This window comes from Prionailurus bengalensis, chromosome X (genome assembly GCF_016509475.1).
Source record: "Prionailurus bengalensis isolate Pbe53 chromosome X, Fcat_Pben_1.1_paternal_pri, whole genome shotgun sequence".
NCBI classification, from domain to species: Eukaryota; Metazoa; Chordata; class Mammalia; order Carnivora; family Felidae; genus Prionailurus; species Prionailurus bengalensis.
The window spans coordinates 63,609,298-63,623,065 of NC_057361.1; the positions used below are offsets into that span (position 1 = coordinate 63,609,298).

Sequence of the window (13,768 nt, forward strand, 5' to 3'; positions counted from 1 at the left end):
GAGCTTCCGACTTCAACTCGGGTCATGATCTCGCGGTCAGTGAGTTCGAGCCCCGCGTCGGGCTCTGTGCTGACAGCTCGGAGCCTGGAGCCTGTTTCAGATTCTGGGGCTCCTCTCTCTCTGACCCTCCCCCATTCATGCTCTGTCTCTCTCTGTCCCAAAAATAAATAAACTTAAAAAAAAAAAACAGGGAGGGGGACAAAACAGAAGAGACTCCTCTCTCCCCAGTATCTCACCGCTGCGTCAGTGCAGTTAGGCATCAGCAAATTATGAGAGGAGAGAGGAGGCCCCTGCTCTTGGGTACCCGCAGGAACTTACTCCAGCTCCAGACACACCGAAAACACTTTCATCTAACGGAAGATAAGCTGTGAAATCGGATTTCTGAACCACAAGACACTTGTGTAAAAACTGCATTCCATGCCAGGCCTGAAATGTTCCAAACCTCAGTTCACTATCAGCATCCCAGGTGGTGCAATTAATAAAAAGCTAGCGTGAGGCCACTGGCACAAACAAGGCAGCTCCTTAGAACCTGAACTTCCTATTTGTTCCATTCCTTGGTTAGATAACGCCTGTTAATTACTCTGGAGTATTTTCTTTTAGAAATTATTTTGGAGAGGAGAGCGGGAAGATGGCGGCATAGGAGGACGCTGTTCTCACCGCGCGTCCTGCTGATCACTTAGATTCCACCTACACCTGCCTAAATAACCCAGAAAACCGCCAGAGGATTAGCAGAACGGAGTCTCCAGAGCCAAGTGCAGACGAGAGGCCCAAGGAAGAGGGTAGGAAGGGCGGTGAGGCGGTATGCGCTACACGGACTGTCGGGAAGGAGCTGGGGAGGAGAGGCGGCTCGCCCGCCAAGCAGAGCCCCCGAGTCTGGCTGGCAAAAGCGGAGGGGCCTGACGGACTGTGTTCTGACAAGCGCGACTTAGCTATGGGAGGTCATAAGTTAACAGCTCTGCTGGAAAGCGGGAAGGCTGGAGGACAAAGGGAGGAGGAGCTGCTGAGACCCCAGACGACAGGGCTCAGTTTGGTGGGGAACAAAGGCGCTCGCCAGCGCCATCTCCCCCGCCCATCCCCCAGCCAAAATCCCAAGGGGAACCAGTTCCTGCCAGGGAACTTGCTCCCTCAGCGCCAACACCCAACTTTGTGCTTCTGCGGAGCCAAACCTCCCGCTCCGTGCAAACACCCAACTCTGCGCTTCTGCGGAGCCAAACCTCCCGCAGCGGATCTGACTCCCTCCCGCTGCCACAGGGCCCCTCCTGAAGTGGATCACCTAAGGAGAAGCGAGCTAAGCCTGCCCCTCCTGCCCCAGTGCACCTTGCCTACCCACCCCAGCTAATACGCCAGATCCCCAGCATCACAAGCCTGGCAGTGTGCAAGTAGCCCAGACGGGCCACGCCACCCCACAGTGAATCCCGCCCCTAGGAGAGGGGAAGAGAAGGCACACACCAGTCTGACTGTGGCCCCAGCGGTGGGCTGGGGGCAGACATCAGGTCGGACTGCAGCCCTGCCCACCAACTCCAGTTATACACCACAGCACAGGGGAAGTGCCCTGCAGGTCCGCACCACTCCAGGGACTATCCAAAATGACCAAGCGGAAGAATTTCACTGAGAAGAATCTCCAGGAAATAACAACAGCTAATGAACTGATCAAAAAGGATTTAAATAATATAACAGAAAGTGAATTTAGAATAATAGTCATAAAATTAATTGCTGGGCTTGAAAAGAGTATAGAGGACAGCAGAGAATCTCTTGCTACAGAGATCAAGGGACTAAGGAACAGACACGAGGAGCTGAAAAGCGCTTTAAACGAAATACAAAACAAAATGGAAAACACGAGAGCTCAGATTGAAGAGGCAGAGGAGAGAATAGGTGAACTAGAAGATAAAGTTATGGAAAAAGAGGAAGCTGAGAAAAAGAGAGATAAAAACATCCAGGAGTATGAGGGGAAAATTAGAGAACTAAGTGATACAGTAAGAAGAAATAATATAACATAATTGGTATCCCAGAGGAGGAAGAGAGAGGGAAAAGTGCTGAAGGGGTACTTGAAGAAATTATAGCTGAGAACTTCCCTGAACCGGGGAAGGAAAAAGGCATTGAAATCCAAGAGGCACAAAGAACTCCCTTCAGATGTAACTTGAATCGATGATCTGCACGACATATCATAGTGAAACTGGCAAAATACAAGGATAAAGAGAAAATTCTGAAAGCAGCAAGGGATAAATGTGCCCTCACATATAAAGGGAGACCTATAAGACTCGTGACTGATCTCTCTTTTGAAACTTGGCAGGCCAGAAAGAATTGGCACGAGATCTTCAGTGTGCTACACAGAAAAAATATGCAGCCGAGAATCCTTTATCCAGCAAGTCTGTCATTTAGAATAGAAAGGGAGATAAAGGTCTTCCCAAACAAACAAAAACTGAAGGAATTTGTCACCACTAAACCAGCCGTACAAGAGATCCTAAGGGGGACCCTGTGAGACAAAGTACCAGAGGCATCACTACAAGCATAAAACATACAGACATCACAATGACTCTAAACCCGTATCTTTCTATGATAACACTGAATGTAAATGGATTAAATGCGCCAACCAAAAGACATAGGGTATCAGAATGGATAAAAAAACAAAACCCATCTATTTGCTGTCTACAAGAGACTCATTTTAGACCTGAGGACACCTTTAGATTGAGAGAGAGGGGATGGAGAACTATTTATCATGCTACTGGAAGCCAAAAGAAAGCTGGAGTAGCCATACTTATATCAGACAAACTAGACTTTAAATTAAAGGTTGTAACAAGAGATGAAGAAGGGCATTATATAATAATTACAGGGTCTATCCATCAGGAAGAGCTAACAATTATACTTGTCTATGCGCCGAATACCGGAGCCCCCAAATATATAAAACAATTACTCATAAACATAAGCAACCTTATTGATAAGACTGTGGTAATTGGAGGGGACTTTAAAACCCCACTTACAGAAATGGATAGATCATCTAGACACACGGTCAATATTAAACAAGGGACCTGAATGATACATTGGATCAGATGGACTTGACAGATATATTTAGAACTCTGCATCCCAAAGCAACAGAATATACTTTCTTCTCGAGTGCACATGGAACATTCTCCAAGATAGATCATATACTGGGTCACAAAACAGCCCTTCATAAGTTTACAAGAATTGAAATTATACCATGCATACTTTCACACCACAATGCTATGAAGCTTGAAATCAACCACAGGAAAAAGTCTGGAAAACCTCCAAAAGCATGGAGGTTAAAGAACACCCTACTAACGAATGAGTGGGTCAACCAGGCAATTAGAGAAGAAATTAAAAAATATATGGAAACAAACGAAAATGAAAATACAACAATCCAAACGCTTTGGGACGCAGCGAAGGCAGTCCTGAGAGGAAAATACATCACAATCCAGGCCTATCTCAAGAAACAAGAAAAATCCCAAATACAAAATCTAACAGCACACCTAAAGGAAATAGAAGCAGAACAGCAAAGGAAGCCTAAACCCAGCAGAAGAAGAGAAATAATAAAGATCATAGCAGAAATAAACAATATAGAATCTAAAAAACCTGTAGAGCAGATCAACGAAACCAAGAGTTGGTTTTTTCAAAAAATAAACAAAATTGACAAACCTCTAGCCAGGCTTCTCAAAAAGAAAAGGGAGATGACCCAAATAGATAAAATCATGAATGAAAATGGAATTATTACAACCAATCCCTCAGAGATACAAACAATTATCAGGGAATACTATGAAAAATTATATGCCAACAAATTGGACAACCTGGAAGAAATGGACAAATTCCTGAACACCCACACGCTTCCAAAACTCAATCAGGAGGAAATAGAAAGCTTGAACAGACCCATAACCAGCGAAGAAATTGAATCGGTTATCAAAAATCTCCCAACAAATAAGAGTCCAGGACCAGATGGCTTCCCAGGGGAGTTCTACCAGACGTTTAAAGCAGAGATAATACCTATCCTTCTCAAGCTATTCCAAGAAATAGAAGGGGAAGGAAAACTTCCAGACTCATTTTATGAAGCCAGTAGTACTTTGATTCCTAAACCAGACAGAGACCCAGTAAAAAAAGAGAACTACAGGCCAATATCCCTGATGAATATGGATGCAAAAATTCTCAATAAGATACTAGCAAATCGAATTCAACGGCAAATAAAAAGAATTATTCACCATGACAAAGTGGGATTCATTCCCGGGATGCAGGGCTGGTTCAACATTCGCAAATCAATCAACGTGATACATCACATTAACAAAAAAAAGAGAGAAGAACCATATGATCCTGTCAATCGATGCAGAAAAGGCCTTTGACAAAATCCAGCACCCTTTCTTAATAAAAACCCTTGAGAAAGTCGGGATAGAAGGAACATACTTAAACATCATCAAAGCCATTTATGAAAAGCCCACAGCTAACATCATCCTCAACGGGGAAAAACTGAGAGCTTTTTCCCTGAGATCAGGAACACGACAGGATGCCCACTCTCACCACTGTTGTTTAACATAGTGCTGGAAGTGCTAGCATCAGCAATCAGACAACAAAAGGAAATCAAAGGCATCAAAATTGGCAAAGATGAAGTCAAGCTTTCGCTTTTTGCAGATGACATGATATTATACATGGAAAATCCGATAGACTCCACCAAAAGTCTGCTAGAACTGATACACGAATTCAGCAAAGTTGCAGGATACAAAATCAACGTACAGAAATCAGTTGCATTCTTATACACTAACAATGAAGCAACAGAAAGACAAATAAAGAAACTGATCCCATTCACAATTGCACCAAGAAGCATAAAATACCTAGGAATAAATCTAACCAAAGATGTAAAAGATCTGTATGCTGAAAACTATAGAAAACTTATGAAGGTAATTGAAGAAGATTTAAAGAAATGGAAAGACATTCCCTGCTCATGGATTGGAAGAATAAATATTGTCAAAATGTCAATACTACCCAAAGCTATCTACACATTCAATGCAATCCCAATCAAAATTGCACCAGCATTCTTCTCCAAACTAGAACAAGCAATCCTAAAATTCATATGGAACCACAAAAGGCCCCGAATAGCCAAAGGAATTTTGAAGAAGAAGACCAAAGCAGGAGGCATCACAATCCCAGACTTTAGCCTCTACTACAAAGCTGTCATCATCAAGACAGCATGGTATTGGCACAAAAACAGACACATAGACCAATGGAATAGAATAGAAACCCCAGAACTAGACCCACAAACGTATGGCCAACTCATCTTTGACAAAGCAGGAAAGAAGATCCAATGGAAAAAAGACAGCCTCTTTAACAAATGGTGCTGGGAGAACTGGACAGCAACATGCAGAAGGATGAAACTAGACCACTTTCTCACACCATTCACAAAAATAAACTCAAAATGGATAAAGGACCTGAATGTGAGACAGGAAACCATCAAAACCTTAGAGGAGAAAGCAGGAAAGACCTCTCTGACCTCAGCCGTAGCAATCTCTTACTTGACACATCCCCAAAGGCAAGGGAATTAAAAGCAAAAGTGAATTACTGGGACCTTATGAAGATAAAAAGCTTCTGCACAGCAAAGGAAACAACCAACAAAACAAAAAGGCAACCAACGGAATGGGAAAAGATATTTGCAAATGACATATCGGACAAAGGGCTAGTATCCAAAATCTATAAAGAGCTCACCAAACTCCACACCCGAAAAACAAATAACCCAGTGAAGAAATGGGCAGAAAACATGAATAGACACTTCTCTAAAGAAGACATCCGGATGGCCAACAGGCACATGAAAAGATGTTCAATGTCGCTCCTCATCAGGGAAATACAAATCAAAACCATACTCAGATATCACCTCACGCCAGTCAGAGTGGCCAAAATGAACAAATCAGGAGACTATAGATGCTGGAGAGGATGTGGAGAAACGGGAACCCTCTTGCACTGTTGGTGGGAATGCAAATTGGTGCAGCCGCTCTGGAAAGCAGTGTGGAGGTTCCTCAGAAAATTAAAAATAGACCTACCCTATGACCCAGCAATAGCACTGCTAGGAATTTATCCAAGGGATACAGGAGTACTGATGCATAGGGGCACTTGTACCCCAATGTTTATAACAGCACTCTCAACAATAGCCAAATTATGGAAAGAGCCTAAATGTCCATCAACTGATGAATGGATAAAGAAATTGTGGTTTATATACACAATGGAATACTACGTGGCAATGAGAAAAAATGAAATATGGCCTTTTGTAGCAACGTGGATGGAACTGGAGAGTGTGATGCTAAGTGAAATAAGCCATACAGAGAAAGACAGATACCATATGGTTTCACTCTTATGTGGATCCTGAGAAACTTAACAGAAACCCATGGGGGAGGGGAAGGAAAAAAAAAAAGAGGTTAGAGTGGGAGAGAGTCAAACCATAAGAGACTGTCAAAAACTGAGAACAAACTGAGGGTTGATGGGGGGTGGGAGGGACGGGAGGGTGGGTGATGGGTATTGAGGAGGGCACCTTTTGGGATGAGCACTGGGTGTTGTATGGAAACCAATTTGACAATAAAATCATATATTAAAAAAAAAACAGAAGAGACTCATAAATATGGAGAACAAACAGAGGGTTACTGGAGGGGTGGCAGGAGGGGGGATGGGCTAAATGGGTAAGGGGCACTAAGGAATCTACTCCTGAAATCATTGTTGCACTATATGCTAATTAATTTGGATATAAATTTTTAAAAATATAAAATAAAACAAGTTAATAAAAAAAATAAAGCAAAAGAAAGAAAAACTATCAAGAAAGGTAAGGAAAGAGCCCATATGTCCTTCAATGGATGAATGGATAAAAAAGATGTCGTATGTGTACACACACACACACACACACACACACACACACAGAGTGGATTATTACTCGGCAATCAAAACGAATGAAATCTTGCCATCTGCAACTACATGGATGGAACTAGAGGGTATTATGCTAAGTGAAATTAGTCAGAGAAAGACAAATATCATATGAATTCACTCATATAAGGACTTTAAGATACAAAACAGATGAACATAAGGGAAGGGAAGCAAAAATAATATAAAACCAGGGAGGGAGACAAAACAACAGACTCTTAAATATGGAGAACAAACAGAGCGTTACTGGAGGGCTCGTGGGAGGGAGGATGGGCATTAAGGGGAATCTACTCCTGAAATCATTGCTGTACTATATGCTAACTAACTTGGATGTAAATTAAAAAAAAAATTGCTAGAACAAACACATGAATTCAGCAAAGTCATAGGATATAACATCAACATGCAGAAATTTGTTTCTTTTCTATACACTAATAATGAAGCAGCAGAAAAAGAAAAGCAAGGAATCAATCACATTTGCAAGTCCTCAAGAAATAATGTTACCTAGGAATAAAATTAACTAAAGAGGTAAAATATCTATACTCTGAAAACTATAGCACACTTATGAAAGAAATTGAATAGGACATCAAGAAATGGAAAAACTCCATGCCCATGAATTGGAAGAAAAAATATTGTTAAAATGTCTATACTTCCCAAAGCAGTCTACATCTTTAATGCAATCCCTATCAAAATACCACCAGCAGTTTTCACTGAGCTAGAAGAAACAATCCTACATTTGTATGGAACCACAAAACACCCCAAATAACCAAAGCAATCCTGAAAAAGAAAAACAAAACTGGAGGCATCATGATTCCAGATTTTACATTGTATTACAAAGCTGTAGCCATCAAGACAGTATGCTACTGGGTCAAAAATAGACACTCAGATCAATGGAACAGAATAGAGAACCCAGAAATAGACCCACAACTATATGGCCGACCCATCTTCAACAATGCAGGAAAGAATATCCAATGGATAATAAATGGTGTTAGGAAAACAGGACAGCAACATACAGAAGAATGAATCTTGACAACTTTTTAACACCATTTATAAAAATACATTCAAAATGGATGAAAGACCTAAATGTAAGACAGGAAACCATCTAAATCCTAGAGGAGAACATAGGCAGCAACCTCTCTGACCTGAGGTGCAGCAACTTCTTACTAGACATGTCACTGAAGGCAAGGGAAATGAAAGCAAACGTGAACTACTAGGACCTCATCAAGATACAAAGCTTCTACACAACAAAGGAAACAATCAACAAAACTAAAAGGTAGCCTACAGAATGGGAGAAGATATTTGCAAATGACATATCGGATAAAGGTTAGCATCCAAAATCTATAAAAAACTTATCAAATTCAACACCCAGAAAACAAATAACTGAGTTAATAAATTGACAGAAGACATGAAAAGACCTTTTTCCAAAGAAGACATCCGATGGCTAACAGACACATGAAAAGATGCTCAACATCACTGATCATCATCACACCTATCAGAATGGCTAAAATTAACGACGCAAGAAAGAACGGGTGTTAGCAAGGATGCAGAGAAAAGGGATCTTTCCTGCACTGCTGGTGGGAATGCAAATGGGTTCAGCCACTCTGGAGAACAGTATGACGTTCCTCAAGAAAGTACATAAAACTACCCTATGACCCAGCAATTGCACTATTAGGTATTTACCCAAAGGATACAAAAATATACATTTGAAGGGGTACATGCACCCTGATGTTTGTAGCAGCATTATCAACAATAACCAAATTATGGAGACAGCCCAAATTTCCACCAACTGATGAATGGATAAAGAAGATGTGGGGTGTGTGTGTGTGTGTGTGTGTGTTTAATGGAATATTATTCAGCCATCAAAAAGAATGAGATCTGTCCATTTGCAATGTCGTGGATGGAGCTAGAATGTATTACGCTAAGCGAAATAAGAGAAAGACAGATATCATATGATTTCACTCATATGTGGAATTTAATTAAGAAACAAAACAGATGAACATATGGGAAGGAGGTGGGGGGAAGAGAAGAGAGGGAATAAAACCACAGGAGACCCTTAATGAGAAAAAGCAAACTATGGGTTGACAGAGGGAAGTGAGTGGGAGATAGGCTAGATGCGTGATAGGTAAGGGACTATGTTGTGATAAGCACTGAGTACTGTATGTAAGTGATGAATCACTAAATTTTACTTCTGAAACCAATACTGTACTGCATGTTAACTAAAATTTAAATTTAAAAAATAAACTTGAAAATAAAATACTTTTATCTCAATAAATAAAATAAAATAAAATAAAATAAGTGAATTTTTGTGTTATGTGAATTCTCAGGTTTAAAAATCTCTCAATTTATCCTATTGTTATTTCCCTAATGTACAATATGTTGCTATACTCCAGGAACAACCTGGTAACTGCTAATCTAAAAAGATCTCAAATGTTTTAAAATTTACAGGTATGACACCTATGCAGACGCACATATCACATTCACACAAATACAAATAGGTTGCCCATTTGATAAATTATAAAAGGATAATATTATTCTGAAGGAAATATACTTGATCTTAGACAAAAGGCCAATATGTGATATTCCGGAGGAAATAAAAAATTCTTAGAAAGGTTAGTATTATCTAAAATACTATGCTAAGAAATAGGGGCACCTGGGTGGCTCATTTGGTTAAGCATCCAACTCTTGATTTCAGCTCAGGTCATGATCTCACGGTTTGTGAGATCAAGCTCCGTGTCGGGCTCTGCACTGAGCATGGAGCCTGCTAGGGATTCTCTCTCCTCCTCTACCCTCCCCCACTCACAAGCATGCATGCACTCTCTCTCAAAATAGGTACGTAAACTTTAAAAAAAATACTATGCAGTATTTTAACTAACTAGCCATCTAGGTCAGTAGCTATGCGTACTGAGAGAACAAACACATCTTCATCACTATAATACTAGTATACTACTAAGACCAATAATTAGATTTCAGGGAACATTTCCTATATTCCAAGTGGGCATATTAGAAGCCCAATTAATGCCCATCATAATCAATAAGGTAAGTGCTACTATAATCCCCCATTTTACAGATGAGGAAACTAAAGCACAGAGTAATCATACAAATAACAAATATTAGAGCCAACAGTTAGATTAGGTAGGCTGTCTACAAAGCCTGTAATCTACTACACTGGTACATCCCCCCATATAACAACCAAAATTACAGTCAAGTGTGATTTTGCACAAAGTCCTCCCAGTTTAGAACACATATTTCAACCATATATGTTTATATGTACTCTTTTTAAATTAATTTTCACAATTTGTTTCAAATCAAAATATTAAATTTTTTACTTTATTAGTAACATCAACCTTTCTACAAATAACTTGAAGCATGTTTATTCATATACCTAAAATTTTTGAAATAGTGATATAATATTTACCTTGTTCTAGGCCGTTGTTCATCTTCAGATTCACTAACTTCTTCACTAACTCCTGATTCCTGAAAATCAGAATCTTCAGAATCTTCACTGCTCACTTGAAAAAAAAAAAATTAAGTTATTAAATACTTCCCAACAGAAATGCAATTCACTTAATTTGTCAATAACTTCACATTAAAACTTAGACCAATGTGTGAGTATCTACAGTATGCACATTTATATTTTAGTATGTACATTAATGGATATTACACATCATATAGATTAGACTAGTTAATAATTCAAATAGAATTTATAAAAACTATTCAAATGTATTCCAACTATGATATAAAACTATGGTTATATATTAAAATATAAGTATTAATTATGTATGAATTTTTAAAATGTGAATTTAACTGTCAATAAAATATATTCATTATTACCAAAGGTGAATAAAAAGAATTCTGGTTATTCAAAACAAACAAAGTAGGCTGGCCAAAAGGCAGTAAGGACAAATACAGACTCTCTGCCATTTATGACAACTAGAAATTATGAACAGAATATATAAAGAAATGACCTACGCACTCCAAAAAGGAAACAACAGCAGACAGACTGGGGACTGAAACAAAAACTTGAATAATGATTGCTATAAAATTGAGGTTGGGGTAGTGACTATGGGTGTCATAGGGTTTTTTCCTTCTTTCTTTCCTGATTTCAACAAGAAGGGAGGCTGAATTCCAAAACTATGCAGAGGGTGCCAACAGCAAAACTGGGAGAACCCCATTTCTAGCCACAGCACTGAGAAAAAGGAGCTGAGCCCTGTATATCATGAGAGTAAATGGAAACCCCAATTTTATTTTTCTCTCAAAAATTTTATTTTTCTGTACCAAAATAGCCACTATGACACAGGTATCTAAACTCCAGCAGAATACACATTTTTCTGGCCAGAGGAAACCAGGCAGGGAATACACAAAATGAGTCTCAAATATCTTGTGCTGCCAGAAAATAATCCAATGCTCAAAGAATGATTGGGGTATATTCAAAGAACACTTGATCCAACTTGAAGTAGCTTCTAATAGCCAAAGCTGGAACAATGTGAGCAACAAAATGAACAATTGAATTACAACTAATAGAATAAAATATCTATAAATTCATATTAAGTAATGGGATAAATAAGGGAAAACAGATAGCTCTTCTTTACCATTACTAAATGTGTAAGTAAAGAAAGAAATAGAAAATAACCACTAGATAAACATCACAAAAACTGCTTCAGACAAGACGAATGCTAAAATTAGTGGGCTTTAGTATGATGAGAAACAGGATATTTGAATAGTCTCAAAGTATTTTTCCACAAGACATTAATTAAATATGAACAGAAAAAGATTTTTTTTTGCAGTAGAAAAACCCAGCAGACACCAACTTAACCAAGTAATCAGTATTACCAGTATAAGACATATTGTCATCATATAATTTCGGTGTAGGATACTCTGAGAAGGGTTAAATATTACTTTTGTGGTGTTCTTGTCAAAATGTTTAATAACCTCAATTTAACCATAAGAAAACATTAGACAAATACATATGGATTAACAGTCTAGAAAAGAACTGATCAAGGTGCCTGAGTGGCTCAGTCGGTTGAGCATCCAACTTTGGCTTAGGTCACGATCTCACAGCTCGGGAGTTTGAGCCACGTGTCGGGCTCTGTGCTGACAGCTCAGAGCTTGGAGTCCCCTTCAGATTCTGGGTCTCCCTCTCTCTCTCTCTCTGCCCCTCTCCCACTCGCTCTTTTGCTCTCTCAAAAATAAATAAAAACATTTAAAAAAATTTTTTAAAAAGAAAATAACTGATCAATACTCTTCAAAAGTGTCAAGGTCATGAAAGAAAAGGAGGAGAAACCGTCACAGATTGGAGTCTATTAAGGAGACATCACAACTAAAAGCAATGTGGCATCCTAGTTTGGATTCTGGAATAGAAAAGACATTAGTGAGAAAACTAACGATAACCAAGTAAGATCTTTAGCCCACTTCAAAGGTCAGAAAACATTTTATGTAAAAAGTCTGATGGTAAATATTTGCAGGCTATATGGTCTCTGTTTCAACTACTTATTTCACTCAACTTTGCCACTCTAATTACACAAAAGCAGTAACTGAATAAGTATAACCTGGTTCCAAAACACTTTATAAAAATAGGTAGACGGTCAGATTTAGCCTACAGGTATAGTTACCCAACCCCCAGTTTAACTAATAGTATTCTATCAATGTTAATTTCCTGGATTTGATTATTGTACTATATAGTTAAATTTAAGGTGTTAAATTAGGGAAGCTGGGTAGAAGGAATATAGGAAATCTGTACTATTTTTGCAACATTTCTTTCAACTTTAAATTTTGAAATAAAAAATTTTTTCAAAGATCTATATTGATCTGAAATCAGAATCTATAATCTATCTAAAAAAAGACATGGGTTAACATAAATACAGTAAAGAATTGATAACGGGGGAAAGGGGAATAAGGAGTTATTGTTTAAAGAGTTTCAGTTTGGGATAACAAAAGAGTTGTGGAGTGTTGATGGTTGTACAACAATATGAATATACTGTCACTGAAATGTACACTTAAAAATGGTTAAAATGGTTAAAATTTTATGTTGTGTGTACTTTACCACAATAACAAATAAAAATAAAAAAATAACTGCTAAGCAACTGGGAATTTGAAGAACACATGTGTCCATATGCACACATATAAATCCTGTCATTAAGCAAAATTCTAAACCTATTATTAATTTTTCATCACTTTATTTTTAAAATTTTCAAACATACCAAAACTTTGAAAAAACTGTTGAATGAACATCTACAACCGTTCTCCTAAACTCATTTGTTAAATGTATCATATTTGTTTGCTTTCTCTTTGTATATACACACACAGCTTTTTGCACTGAACCATCTAAATGTAAGTGCAGATATCATGGCACTTTATCCTTAAGCATAAGGATGCTGTCCTATATAAATAGCATTATCACACTTAAAAAAACATCAATTTAATATTATCTAATAATAATAAAGGCAATAATTAAATTTTTTAAATTATCACCAAAATAACTTTTATAATTTTTTTCAAATTTAGGTGAAAACTGTAAGTTCATGTTGCCCTTGATCTACTAAGTCAGCTATTCTCTCTTGATTTCTCCCCATTGCCTAACTTAAATTTCCAGACAATACAGGCACAACAGTTTGTAAAACCTGAAAAGTTATGCAACATTTATTTATTTATTTATTTATTTATTTATTGAGAGAGAGACAGAGAGAGAGAGACAGAGACAGAGACAGAAACATGCAGAGAGATAAGGAGAGAGAGAATCCCAAGCAGGCTCCGCACTGTCAGTGCAGAGCCGATGTGGAGCTCGATCCCACAAACTGTGTATAATCGTGAACCTGAGCCAAAATCAAGAATTGGGATGCTTAACTGACTGAGCCACCCTTTGAAATAAAGCCCCTTTGCA

General features: G+C 38.4%; 1 protein-coding gene across 11 annotated transcripts in view; it reads right to left on the bottom strand.

Annotated features, from left to right (window-relative positions):
- The window catches only part of ATRX (ATRX chromatin remodeler), a 313,439-nt gene that overhangs the window by 168,060 nt on the left and 131,611 nt on the right, over window positions 1–13,768 (bottom strand). For all 11 annotated transcript variants that reach the window (XM_043570144.1, XM_043570145.1, XM_043570140.1 and 8 more), the window contains one exon: window positions 10,307–10,400. In XM_043570144.1, the coding sequence (XP_043426079.1) occupies window positions 10,307–10,400 (94 nt within the window). The remainder of the gene's footprint in view (window positions 1–10,306; window positions 10,401–13,768) is intronic.